At 31.7% G+C, this 15,529-nt stretch overlaps 2 protein-coding genes across 6 annotated transcripts in view; one reads left to right on the top strand and one right to left on the bottom strand.

Moving 5' to 3' along the window:
* The window catches only part of LOC145306500 (uncharacterized), a 228,822-nt gene that overhangs the window by 91,260 nt on the left and 122,033 nt on the right, over positions 1 to 15,529 (top strand). For all 4 annotated transcript variants that reach the window (XM_080148635.1, XM_080148634.1, XM_080148631.1 and 1 more), the window contains one exon: positions 674 to 804. In XM_080148635.1, coding sequence (XP_080004761.1) covers positions 674 to 804 — 131 coding nt within the window. The remainder of the gene's footprint in view (positions 1 to 673; positions 805 to 15,529) is intronic.
* Positions 1 to 15,529, bottom strand: part of LOC145306504 (uncharacterized) — a 354,771-nt gene that overhangs the window by 285,205 nt on the left and 54,037 nt on the right. The gene's annotated exons all lie outside the window — the stretch shown is intronic.

Below are 15,529 nucleotides of genomic sequence, written 5' to 3'. Positions count from 1 at the left end.
TGGGCTAACAAAACTTGTTTTATTATTATAATTTTTCATTTTAAATATCCGCGGAAAGCTATATATAATACGATCCGATAAATAACTAAAATACAATATTATTTTATTCTATTTATCTTTAGGATCTCATATTAGTTTTTTAGTATTTTTTCTCGTATTCATTCGAATCCGGTGGATAGGAACCGGTTCTCATCCATACGAAAAAACTATGTCTACCATCGTATTATATCCAGCTTTCTACGAATATAGAAATGTACGATCATAAGATTAAAACTAGTTTTTTTTTAAATTATTTTTAATCTTATAATTGTACATTCTATATCCGCGGCAAGCCGTTTATAATACGATGCGAGAAATAACTATTCTCGTATTCATTCGAATCCGGTAGATAGGAACCGGTTCTCATCCATACGAAAAAACTATGTCTCGCATCGTATTATAGACCGCTTTCTACGAATATAGAAATGTACAATCAAAAGATTAAAACCAGTTTTTTATCCCGTGCCTTCGGCACCTCGAGGCTAAAAAAACTGGATTTAATCTAATAATTGTACATTCTATATCCGCGGAAAGTGTTTATAATACGATGCGAGAAATAACTATTATTTGATTTAAATTTAATGTATCTTTAGTATTTTTTAGTATTTTTATTTCATTTGTATAATATTTGTAGGTCGTGGGCCCGGGGGTTGTTATGATGATCGTGGTCCCTATTTAGGTCGACATGGAAGTATCGAGGGTCCCCTGTCCCCCATTCCTGACGTGTCGCCGTCCCTGGAGCAAGCGGAGGAGTCATTCAACAATGTGAGTACCAAATTTATTTTTCGGATCATGGAAAGAAAACGAAGTAGCGGATTACGTCGTATTTTTACATTAGCTTTTCTCCTATTTCTATCCACTTCGTGGGGTTTCCCAACCCTGAGGGGCAATCATTAATGTTTGCCTAACCTAAAATAATCAATAATCAAAAGCTACTAAGAAAATACTACAAAACCCGCTACTTTGATTTCTTTCCATGATCCTTATTCATCCTCAGTATGGCTTCGAAACCGGATTAGCACCGGTTGTTTAAAATGTAAAAATAACATGAATCTTATTTAGTTGACTCGGACCTTTGGCCCCTTGAATTAACAAAACTTGAATTAATATAAAAAGTTTTTATTTTACTATCCGTGGATATAACCGGTTTTGAGCCACACTGAAAAAGCATGTATGAGGATATGCTTATTTTGAGTTTGCAAATAAATGAATTAGTCAATAGCCTAACAGAGTTAGGGTTTCCGAGACAGGAATAGATAAGGCTTAGGAAAACCTATCTCTAGACTAGCCTATGATTTTTTTTATGATTTAAACCAGTGATAGGGAACTTAAATAAAAACTATTTAGCTTCCAAAAGTTTTACTTTCTAAAACACTCAATTGCTTATTCAATTTAAGTAAATCCTTACTGTTTTCAAGTAGTGCCATTAAATGCTATTTATTTTAATATTTATTCATTCAATCTAAGAGAAATAGACCCAAAAGTGTTTACAGCCCTTATTTTCTTATAAATTTAACTATGTTTTTGTCAATTCTTTATTGAATAAATAAATTAGGAAACATTATTTCTATTTGTTTGATAAAACTTAATAATTGTTGGTTTAGTAAAAACAGCTAAAACAATAACATGACATAAAAACAGAATATTCTGCAATTGCAACAAAATCTTTGCAGGTTCTTGCATATTTTGCTTCTCAGCGATAAAGGATTAAAATTCACGCAAAAAGATTTAAAAATGGGATGTATTAAAATCATGTTTTCTATCGAGTTTGGTACTAAAATTACTCTTTTAAGACTTGAAACTTTAAAGTCTTTTGGTAAATTAGAGCATTTGCTTATTTTTTTCCCCTGATTTATTTTTGCAATTTTTTGCTACATTTTTTGCAATGATGAAAGTTATTTGTATTTGCTTTTTTCGTAATGTGTACTTTATGCATCAGGGATATAGGGGATAAGACAATGGAGTATAAATTAATGTACATCACCTATGATGATAAATAAACTTACCCCTTCTGTAGATTATAATTATTGCTTATTCTAGATGTGATTTCACAATTTAAATATGACATAAGTTTTTTAACCAACAAATAAAAATTCGTGGTTATTAAACTTAGGGTACCAGCATAATATACAGTCCAATGTCCCCTCCCTCCCTGACTTTATGTTATGTTTATGTCATAGCTGTTATTTTCTGCTTAAATTTGAAGATTTTTTCTTCAAATTTTGCTAAATAGTATTAGAATTTTAATGAATTTTTGTACACACTGTATCCTTTTATGCCTTTTTTTAAATATTAAAGCAATGGACGTTTGTCGTCCTTGTTTATTATCAGGGAGGGAGGGGACATTGAGCTGTTTATTACATTAGTCCCCAAAGTTTTATTACGACGTTCTCTTATTCGTTAGCTTAACCACTTTGAGGACATTATTGAATTTGAGTTGTTTCATTAAGTTGAGTTTCCAAATGTATTAAACACTAATTGTAATCTACAGAAGGAGTAATTTTGTGTATCATCATTGGGAATGAGTACATCAATTTATAAGCCATTGTCTTATCCCTTGACATCCCTGTTTTAATATGCATTTTATCAATTTATTTTGAAATGGTAGCACTAAATGTGAGTTTAAACTGGCATAAAATGATACAAATGGGTATGATTTAACATGCAGTAAATTCTTTGAACATTGGATTTATAATATGGATAGATAGTTCAACAAATTCGCGCAAAATTTAATATTTAAGACACTTTTGTTGCTGAAATAATTGTGCTGATTTCCAAGTGTTATATTCTTGGTTTAATTTGTAATAGCAATGTTTATTAAACTTTTTACAATACAATAATATTCTTCCATATATTTAAATCCAATGTTTAAATTATTTCAAAACTTGGCAAAGGTTTAGGTTTATAAAATGTTTACATTTCAGAAATAGTTTTACAACGCTTTGTATCATAGACAATTTTCCGCGGATAATGAAATAAAAAATATAATATATGTTAATGCCTGGGTCAAAAAAAAATAGTTATTCATTCAACGATCTATATTTTATTTTTCGTGGAAAATTCTCTATGAAACGATACAATGCATGCTTTTTCAGTATATCACAAAACCGGTTTTTATCCAGCAGAATTGAATCGGATCCAGAGCCATACTGGAAAAAAGATATTAATGTTTTTATTTTGTTGAAAATGTTTTAATAATTGCATGAAATATGAGTATTCATTTTTATATTAAAAGGGAGACTCCGCGATTTTAATTTTGATTAAAAAACGATTGTTGTAACTGCTACTCTATTATAACTGGGTTATGTCCTTACGGCAAAACGGCATTCAATCCGAAATTAAGCTTGCTTATGTACACATTTTTAACGAAACAGCTTACAGTGCCTAAATGGCGTCATACAATATGAATTACCAATGATATGCCAGTATACATTGTAATTAACCATTGGTTAAATGAATACTGGCCTACCATTGGTCATTTTTATTATATTAAATCATTTTTTATTGTAAAAATAGTGTTAGCTTGCTTATTATGAATATAAGTATATACTTATAAAAAAAAAAAATTTTTTCACGAAAATCCGTAAAAATATTAAAATCGTTGTCTCCCTTTGTGTATTTTATATATGTTTTTTGTATGATACATATATGTATACTTATTTGTATATTTATAATTAATAATGTATAGTAAATACTCTTTATTGGTATGGCACTGAGTTATAACTCAAATTAGGTAAGGAAAAAATAAACTAATTTGTTTGTTAAAATTCTCATACTGAAAAAAATGGATAAAAAGCATTAGAGGTTAGCTTGTGCATCTGATTAGAATGAACAATATTACCTCTTATAAAGATTATAATTATTGGTGGAACTGTTTGAACACTGTTACTTTGTTTTATCTTACCAACAAATGTGTTTGAGCTAACAAATAGCAGAACGAGTTTAAACTTCATTGGTGGGTGAATAGTTCAGTATTATTTAAAGCATTCTCTCCCCCTCCTCCTAAAAAATCCAAAGAATTTCAAAAATATTATTAAGAGGTTGCGTGTTTTTATAATATAGAAATCTATAGAAATAATAATCTACAAAAAAAATGTATTTTTTGAATAACTAAATTAATTAAAATTCTTTTTTAGTTATAATAGACCAAGGACAAACTTTTCATGATAAAATTATGCATTTAAAAAAAAACTTCATAAACTTGTAATGGTTTTATGTCATTTTACATACATTCTCCACCCTACCCAAGTTACTAGGGGCGAAGCTATTATAATATTAATAGCTTGCTAAATCCATTGCTTACATATTGTCCACATTTCGTTATTTTACTGATATTATAAATGTTACGTCTCAAAAAACGCGCGGCTAGAGTTGTACTACACAATAAGAACACACTTTTTTGTAGAAAATATATTTCGCTTTATTCAAGCCTTCTCAATTCTAATTGTTTGAGAGTTTTTGTACAAATTTTACATTTAATAAAAGTGGTTTAATAACGACAAATCAACTAAAGAAGTATGATCGTTATTGTAAGACAATTTTTTATTCAATTTTTAAGTTACAATAAAAACAAAAATCCGCTTTTTTTGTGGTAATTTTGAAGGATGATAACCTTGCATATATGACAACTTAAATTGATGCAGTAAGAATGCAGAAATACATCTAATATTTACATTTACTCAGGGATCTTAAGGGATAAGACAATGGACAATAAAATGATATACATTCTTAATGTTTCAAATAATTGGTCGAAAAGAGTTGGACCTACCAAAAAATTCATTAATTTGAGTCAACGTTGTTATATTAAAACTATTGGTACTAGAATAATTTACATTATAATGTCCCCTCCCTCCCTGCATTTATTGAGTAGATAAATAATCAGGTTGCATATAATTTACATTTACTAATTATGAGATAGATAGATAGGATAGATAGCTACTTATAAATGTATATAGATACTAGAGTGATAGAAAATCAAAATTTAGGTAATAAACATTTTAGACTTGATATATTTTTTAAATTAGATAAATAGTCAGTATGTAGTTTTAAAATGTATTTTTTTGTGTGTTGATAGTGTGTGTGTGTGTGTATGTGTGTGTGTGTGTGTGTGTGTGTGTGTGTGTGTGTGTGTGTGCCTGCGTGCAATGCTGCATATACTAAAAGCTGAAAATTTTAATTGTGTAAAAGTTTTTGGTCCCGGATTTCCATCCCATTAACAATTCATGGAGTTTAAGAGCTAGGAAATAGATGTATTATATTAGATGGTTAATCAGGTTTCCATCCCATTAACAATTCATGGATTTTAAGAGCTAGGCAATAGTGTATTATATTAGATGGTTAATCAGGTTTCCATCCCATTAACAATTCATGGAGTTTAAGAGCTAGGCAAAAGAGTTATTACCATAGATAGTTAATCATATTTCCATCCCATAAACAATTCATGGAGTTTAAGAGCTAGGCAATAGATTTATTATATTAGATGGTTAATCAGGTTTCCATCCCATGAACAATTCATGGAGTTTAAGAGTTAGGCAATAGATGTATTATATTAGATGGTTAATCAGATTTCCATTTCATTAACAATTCATCGATTTTAAGATCTAGGCAATAGTGTATTATATTAGATGGTTAATCAGGTTTCCATCCCATTAACAATTCATGGAGTTTAATAGCTAGGCAATAGATGTATTATATTAGATGGTTAATCAGGTTTTCATCCTATTAACAATTCATGGATTTTAAGAGCTAGGCAATAGGTGTATTATATTAGATGGTTAATCAGATTTCCATCCCATTGACAACTCATGGAGTTTAAGAGCTAGGCAAAGAGTTCATCCAATTTTCAAATAAGAATATTTAAGCTATTATTTGGATTATTTTTGAATTTTTTTTTATTTTCTGTCATTTAGACTATGAAGGGTTCAGCTATTTACTATGCTTTTATAACAACATTTTATGGACGATAAATTGAATTACATCCTCGGCAATTATAAGTAATGTTGCCCTTTATGTAGAAAATTCAACAAAAGAACCTATACTTTTTGAACCAACAAGTAAGATAAAATAGTTATAAAACTCTGGGTACAAGTGTAATTTTACTGTCGGCCATCCCTCCCTGACACAATTGCAATATACAAAAAAAGCGAAGTTGTCAAATGCTATTTGAAAGTCACGGTGACACAAATTGTGCAAAATTTATGTCACGCAACCTCTTCAGTACACATGTTGCCATTGCAATAATGGATATAGAATATATGTGGATATTATGTCAGATGAAAAATTATTGTCATTTTAGGTTGCTAACATGGACAATTATTAGTCAGTTGGTCCATCCAGTAGTAGGGAATGGAATGGGGTAAGAGGGTGGAATGGGGTGGTCGTTATTTTAGCCAGTTTAAACTTTCACTGTATCAGGAGCATGAAAATTTTGGTGTGAGATCCATGTAATAATAAATCCATAATTGCAATTTTAGAGTATATTGTTTTCAGCGCAGCTATTCTTTGTCTGTACGTTTGTTTATGTGTAGACTCTCACAAAAAAAGGAGGAAAAAATCTATTAGTAGCGAAGCACAAAAAATATAGAGGGACAAACAGACAATAAGTAATTGTGAAAATACCCGAAAATAATAGGAAATCACAAAATCTTTATTGTAAAATAAATGTCCTTTATAGCAAGACAGACAGACCGACGGACCAAGTAAGTTGTATACAGTATTCTCTTTTTGGATGGGGTATCTTCAGCAGACATAAATAGCTGCAGAATATATCATATTTGTGTAGCTGGACAAAGTGTATTTAAATATCAGCCTTGAGACGTCAAAATGAGGGATTATCCATATCTTTTTTAGGGGTTTTCTTTCCAACTTCTTCTGTCATCTCTCTCATTTTTATGACGTCACATGGCTGATATTTTTAGACACTTTGTCCAGCTACATATTTAGCATTACCATTACGGACGAACAGACATACTTGTAGATTAACTGTGTTTCTTAAAATGACAAATAATACAACTCAAAATCATGAGTTACAACTTTCATTTCCATGAAAATATAATTTATCTTTTTCTAGATGGTAAAAATCTGCATGATACATACATAAACACACAAATTCTCAGAGATCTAAAGGGATAAGACAAGATGAATTTATGTACATCCTCAATGATGATAAACATTATTACCCCTACTTAAATTAAATTATTAGTGGGAACACTTGAACATCAAAAATTTCAAAGTACCAATCCAAGTTTTTAAAGGGTAACCATTGTTTTTTTTAGAGAGAATGTTTAACAAACTTTGGGTACCTATTTTAAAGAACTCCATTGTCCCCTCCCTCCTAAGCTTCACTATAAAGTAAATATATCTATAATACAAAGTAGAACGATGTCTGTCTGTTTGTCTGTGTGTTTGTCTGTGTGTTTGTCTGTGTATCTGTTTGTTTGTAGCGAAGGATCTCGCTAACCGCTGAACCGATCGAATTCTCCTTTACAGTGTAGCTTCTCATAGGTCCCGGGAAGGTTTATAACCCCCCCCAAAAAATAAAAAATACCCCCTTTTAAAACTAAAATTAAAATAGTGGGGTCGACTACCCCCCCAAAAAAAAATTTCTCCCCCCCCAAAAATTTTTTTAAAATTTTTTCTAAAATATGAAAAGTTGGTTTGATTAAACCTCTTGGGAAAAAGCCCCTAGAGGCTAGGGGCGAATTCGCTAGTTAATGATATTGCAAAAGAATATAAGATATTTGTGGGGCTCACTGCGCCTAACCCATTGTAACGTATGATTTAATCTTGTAATAGCTTCCCAGTGCTGAGCTAATCCATGCATATCAAAATATGAAACACTGTATAGTTGTTACATATTAACAGGGATTAAAGGGATAAGACAATGGACGATAAATTGTTGTACGTCCTCAACGATGATAAAACAAAATTTCTCTTTCTGTAAAATGAAATACTTGGTTGAACACTACCAGTTTAAAAGCAACCAATCAAATTCAATAAAAAAAAGTGCCCAATGAATATAAAAACAATGTTATGAAACATTGGTTACCAGTGTTATTTACAGTCAAATGTCCTCTCCCTCCCTGTATATTGCATATACGAGCATAATAATTAGTATTCTCGTATTCATTCGAATCCGGTGGATAGGGACCGGTTCTCATCCATACGTAAAAAATTATGTCTAGCATTATATCCATTTATATATAGCAGTATTATATCCAGCTTTATACGAATGCAAAAATGTACAATCATAAGATTAAAACCAGTTATTCTAGCCCGTGCCTTCGGCACCTTGGGGCTAAAAAAACTTGTATTTATCTTATAAGTGTACATTCTATTTCCGCGGAAAGCTGTTTATAATACGATGCGAGAAATAACTATTATTTTGTTCAGAATCTGTTTGGCTTTTTTTAAAAGTAGTAAAGCTACTCAATTATTTACTTTGTGTGTTCGTCTGTCCGTTTGTCAGTAAGTCAGTTTGTCCGTACGTCCATCCGTAAAGATATAAACATGATTTTCTCGGCTACTATCTACATGCAAAAAATCAAATGATAAGAGTAATTTTTACCGCAACCCCTACTTGGGTCTTCGCCCCTACAGGCTTGGTGCAAATCCACTAGTAAGTATTAAAATAATTAATTTAAGTAACACGCTAAAGTTTAACTTTAATATATGTGTATCTTGAATGCAGTGTTTTCAGGGAGTTTAAGGGATAAGTCAATGGACAGTAAATTGATATATGTCCCCAATGATAATAAACAAGATTTCCCCTCTTGAGGAAAAAAATTGAATACTACTGATTTGCACCAATTAATCTAAAATTAATACCCAAGGTTTTTAAGCCAACGAATAAGAAAACTTTGGGTACCTGTGTAATTAACAGTATAAATAGCCCCTCCTTCCCTGAGTGTTTTATAGATAGAAAGATAGCCAGAAGGATAGATAGATAGATATTTAGATAGACAACTTCACACCAGTATATATCTGGCTTCCTTCAGAGTTCATGTGTATAATGTCATGATAATAGAAGCGTAGATATGCTACTATTTATATTTGTTTACAATCATATTATTTTTCTCCCATTATTATATTGTGATATGTTTATCTATAACACAAAGTATATATTAAATTCAAGACTTCAAAATCAAATAAACTTAGCTGGATCTTTAAATCATTTTAGTGGTGAGCCAGATCGGGGTGCGCCGAATTTCCACCAATGAGAGCACAGCATTTGATGAAATGCCGCGCTGTGATTGGCTTTAATTCGGCGCACCCTGGTCTGGCTCACCACTAAATGATTTAAAGATCCAGCTCTGATTGGGTTTTCTATTTTATGGAAGATTTACATAGATTCCTGGATGGTTTTAGGCTATTTTATTTTGACATATATGTGTTAGTCATACTATTAATTTAAATGACATCATTCTTTAATGTTTATTAAGTAAGTTTTTGGTTTAATTTTCTAAGATTTATTGTTTAAGATTTAACTGTTTAATAGTTGACTATTCTTTTTCTTATCAGTTTGTTTGATATTAGGTTTCAAATATTGAGTTTCAATTGCATTTTTTTAATGGCCTTTATGGTACACACACACACACACAAACAAACAAACAGCTATCCTGTTACCTTTATGGTACACACACACACACACACACACACAAACAGCTATCCTGTTACCTTTATGGTACACACACACACACACACACACAAACAGCTATCCTGTTACCTTTATGGTACACACACACACACACACACACAAACAGCTATCCTGTTACCTTTATGGTACACACACACACACACAAACAGCTATCCTGTTACCTTTATGGTACACACACACACACACCCACACACACAAACAGATATCCTGTTACCTTTATGGTACACACACACACACAAACAGCTATCCTGTTACCTTTATGGTACACACACACACACACAAACAGCTATCCTGTTACCTTTATGGTACACACACACACACACACACAAACAGCTATCCTGTTACCTTTATGGTACACACACACACACACACACAAACAGATATCCTGTTACCTTTATGGTACACACACACACACACACACACAAACAGCTATCCTGTTACCTTTATGGTACACACACACACACACACACACACAAACAGCTATCCTGTTACCTTTATGGTACACACACACACACACACACACAAACAGATATCCTGTTACCTTTATGGTACACACACACACACACAAACAGATATCCTGTTACCTTTATGGTACACACACACACACACACACACACAAACAGCTATCCTGTTACCTTTATGGTACACATACACACACACACACACACACACAAACAGCTATCCTGTTACCTTTATGGTACACACACACACACAAACAGCTATCCTGTTACCTTTATGGTACACACACACACACACAAACAGATATCCTGTTACCTTTATGGTACACACACACACACACACAAACAGCTATCCTGTTACCTTTATGGTACACACACACACACACACACACACACACAAACAGCTATCCTGTTACCTTTATGGTACACACACACACACACACACACACACACACAAACAGCTATCCTGTTACCTTTATGGTACACACACACACACACACAAACAGATATCCTGTTACCTTTATGGTACACACACACACACACACACACACACAAACAGCTATCCTGTTACCTTTATGGTACACATACACACACACACACACACACACAAACAGCTATCCTGTTACCTTTATGGTACACACACACACACACACACAAACAGCTATCCTGTTACCTTTATGGTACACACACACACACACAAACAGCTATCGTGTTACTTTTATGCAAGGATGGTTTTACATAAATTTTTGACATCATTGTCCTTGTTCTTTTATGCTGAAGCTAGAATGCCAAATGGCGTTATCCTTTAAAGTTTTATGGAGCATTTAACACGCTCCTTCCCCCCCCCCCTTTATTTTGAAAAAGTTAAGATGGGGAAGGATAGTTTTTCGTTCGTTTAGGACAGGTTAGGATAGGTTCTAATGGGTAATGGGTACTGGTACTGGTAGGCCAAAAGTGTTAGGGCTTCCCATATATTAACTCTATAGGGGTTAGAAATAAGAAAATAAATCACCTCCTTTTCATATTTGAAATTAAGGGGGGTGAGGTTGAGCCTAACAGAAACTTTGTTAATAGTTTACACTTGAAACCTTACTGTGCCCTACCTCTACCTTCAGACTGGGTCTAAGGATGCATAATACTGTAATATCACAGTGAACTACATCTCTTTAAAGCCTTCGATTAGAATGTGACAAAACAGTTTTAGAAAAATCATCATTATAATATGTGCATAATATTATATTATTTGCTATTTCAAAGATATGCAAATGTTTAGTGCGAATTGATTTGCTTGTGTGAAGTCATTCGGATTCTTATAAGGATTATAATAATTGAAGTGTTAAATCTTAATACATTTTTCAGTTTGGCTTTGAAACCGATAAATATCCACTGGATTAAACCGGTTCTCAGCCATACTGAAAAATAATGTCTAGCATCGTATTAGAGACAATTTTCCACGAATATTTAAAGAAAAGACATATAGTTAATACAAGTTTAGTAATCCGGGCCTTCGGCCCCTCGGGGCTAAGAAAACTGGTTTTAATCTCATGATTTTTCATTTTAATATCCGCGGAATGGTGTCTTTAATGCGATGCGATAATAGTTATTTCTCATATCGTATTATAAACGGCTTTCCGCGGATATAGAATGTACAATTATAAGATTAAAACTAGTTTTTTTAGCCCCGTGGTGCCGAAGGCACCGGCTAAAAAAACTAGTTTTAATCTTATGATTGTACATTTCTATATTCGTAGAAAACTGGATATAATACGATGCTAGACATAGTTTTTTCGTATGGATGAGACCCGGTTCCTATCCACCGGATTCAAATGAATACGAGAAAAATCTTTTCCCTGTTTTAGAATTAGTTTATATTTCCATAATTTTTTGGCTTAGTCAAAAAGTTTCATTTAAACAAAGATGAATACTTTCAAATAAGAAATTCATTAAAAATCACATGTTTCGTTTCTATAGGTAGTAAGGTTTTTTACTACAGCAAAAGACCTCGGTAATTGTCTTTTTGTAGTTTTAAGCTATTTTCTCCAAGAATTATAAAAATTGTTTTTTTTCCATTAAATTTTTTTTTTTTAAATTTCCGATTGACATACATATCAATATTGAAAGGAAAACTTTGCTTAAATATTGTTTAACATAATCCTTAATATGTGTTTTGGAGGTCTAAAGGTTTTTGGCAAAGATAAACATCCACAAATAACATCAGATTGCAAGGAGAGAGGGGACAATGGGCTGTTTATTACACTAGTCCCCAATGTTTTATAATAACATTTTCTTATTCGTTGGCATAACAACTTTGGGGACTTTAGGGAATTTTTATTGGTTGGCTTAATTTAGTTAAGTCTTCAAACTTTTCAACCACTAATTTTTATCTACTTAAGGGGTAATTTTGTTTATCATTATTGGTCATAAATCTATCAGCCTTTGTCTTATCCCCTATTATACCTGATCAGATTGTCTCCTGGCTTGTCTCAGGGTTGTAGGGGCTTTTACAATGTTGTTTGATAGATTTCCAGAGTGGCTTTGAAACCGATTAATATCCGCTGGATTAGAACAGGTTCTCAGCCACAGTGAAAAATTATGTACAACATCGTATAACAGCCAATTTTCCACGAATATTGAAATAAAAATTACAATTTTAATAATCTTATAATTTTTGTTTAAATATACGCTTTTTGTTGATCTTATCACTTTTTAGAGCTGTATTAAAGGATCAGCTTCTACAATTTAATCTTCTATTTGATATATATTTTCATGCTTTTATTAAACAAAGGCTTAACGAACATAGCAAGTTTAAAATGTACTTATTGCTTGTAATTGATATAAAACAAGGATGACAACATCCATAAAAGCGAAGCACTGAAACGGTAGGACAAACGGACATTAACACTTATATAGTGTCAGAACTGAATAATCAGAATATAAATGTATAAGAATCGAAGCAAAATTGTAAGTAAATTTGTTTAAAAAACTGCTTGATACAGGATAATGTGTATGGACATATTTACATTTTTAGGACTTGATTATAGAGTTGCTTCGCTTATAACATTATACTTAATTGTCCCAGGAATCAGTATACCAAAAATCAGATCAATCGGATGATTAGATTACATAAAAATTTTTTGTTAAAAAAGTAAAAAATCAACATGTTTAAAATGGACATACGGACATTCTTGCAATGATTACAGATTTACTACGCTTTCTAAACCGTACCTAACTACTAAAGGAATCACCATGCAAAGTTTTAAATCTATAGGACAATTCTAACATGCCTAAATTAACGAAAAAAGCTATTCGTTTGTGACGGACGGACGGACCGACCCTGATTATAGAAAAGCTTCGCTTTTAAAAATATATAAATGGTTTAATAACGTTAGGACTATTTTTTTTAACATATCCAAATTTCAAATAAGGTTTTAAAAAGGTCGTTCACAAGCTTATCCTTCTAAGTATGTAACTATTTTTTGAAAAGTCATGCTGAGATTAAAACTAACAAACCCGATGGAAAAAAAAACTTTTGTATATATTACGCACTAAGGTTAGGATTGTGCAAAACAAAATAAACCTAAAAAACACATAGACAAACGAACATTTACAAATATAGAGTATGTCACAGTTAAGATTTAAAATTATTTAGAAAAAAAATCCGTATAAATTATACCAAAATTGCTTTAAAAAAAACAATAGACATTCTTGCATTTAAAGACTTTGTATCTAATCGTCTAAGAATTCAATATTTAACGATCACAATTTGGAAATAAAAATCTTTTTCTTTGTTATTCTTAGACAATCTATGTTTGTCAATGTTCGTTTGTCCTTCGCTTTTCATGGATGTTGTTGTTATTCTTTTTTACTAAGAACTATTAAATCTAGTAATTTAAATAAATGTTAAAAGTTAACGCGTAAATAATCTTAAAAATAATCTTATTCTGAAAAAAATAATTATATTTTTTACTAAGAAATTATCATTCAAAATTTTCAATTAAAGGGTATTATAAAGTGTTAATCTGAGATAATGTATTTTTAAAGAAATTATAGAATTTTACAACAGACAGACACATACACAGACAGACATCCTGTAACTTTTATACAAGGATAATGTCATCCTTGTCCATTCTTTGTTTGTTAATGTATATGTTTGCAGATATATCTTGGCTTAAAAGATTGATAGAAAAATGTTTTTCTTTGGAAAAGTATTCGATCAGGTGTGAAACTTTATTACAAGGCTATACGTGAAAGGTGGATTAATTAATGCTCTGCGATTTATGTCTTGAATTAATGGTTGAAAAGAAAGGACATTAACCTATAAAAATTCAATTAAATTAAGTTTCCAATGTTTTTGAGCAAACAAATAAGATAAAGTTGTTATAAAACTTTGGATACCTGTATAATTTTTTTAATGTGTCTTAATAAAATTTTATTACAAGGCTAAAGATAAAAGGTGGATTAATTAATGCTACCCAAGTTAAAATGGATAGTTGAAAAGTTAGGACACTACTAGTTGGAACTAACCAATCAAGATTTGATAAAGTACCCAAAGTTTTTAGCAAACGAATAGAATTAAGGGTATAGTCCTTTCCACGACATCCCTCCATAAGGAGCGATTTTTCGTATTTTTAAAATGGCTTTTTATAGGTTATTTTAGGTTAGGTGGGTATAGTCCTTTCCACGACATCCCTCCATAAGGAGCGATTTTTCGTATTTTTAAAATGGCTTTTTATAGGTTATTTTAGGTTAGGTTAGGTTATATTGTGTTAGGTGATTGCCCAACATGGTTAGGTAATTGGCCCCGCAGGGTTAGAGCCCCCCGCAGGGGCTAGAAATAGGAGAAAAGCTACTGTGAAATACGAAGAATCGCTCCTTATGGAGGGATGTCGTGGAAAGGACTATACCCCATATCCCTTAAGATCCCTGATTTTATACATAACCTTGGAGCAACCTATTGTTTTTAAATCCTCTTGTACTCTCCATGTTGACACACTGGATTAACCAAAGGATAAAGTCAACCTTCATGTACTCTTGTACTCTTGTACTCTTGTACTCTTGTACTCTTGTACTCTTGTACTCTTGTACTCTTGTACTCTTGTACTCTCCATGTTGACACACTGGATTAACCAAAGGATAAAGTCAACCTTCATGTACAACATGGCAGGGATATAAGTGATAAGATAATAGGCGATAAATAAATCCCCAATGATTATAGACAATGTTATCCCTGATATAGGTCAAAATTATTTGTTAAAATGTTTGAATCTAATTATCAAGAATTAATAAAAGTGCTTAAATTTTTTAAGCCATAAAATGAGAATATCTTTTTAAAACTTTGGATACCAATGTAACTTACTGTCCAATATCCCCTACCTTC

This window comes from Acartia tonsa, chromosome 14 (genome assembly GCF_053477335.1).
Source record: "Acartia tonsa isolate MP-2025a chromosome 14, ASM5347733v1, whole genome shotgun sequence".
Taxonomy (NCBI): domain Eukaryota; kingdom Metazoa; phylum Arthropoda; class Copepoda; order Calanoida; family Acartiidae; genus Acartia; species Acartia tonsa.
This window is presented reverse-complemented; position numbering and strand designations above follow the sequence as displayed.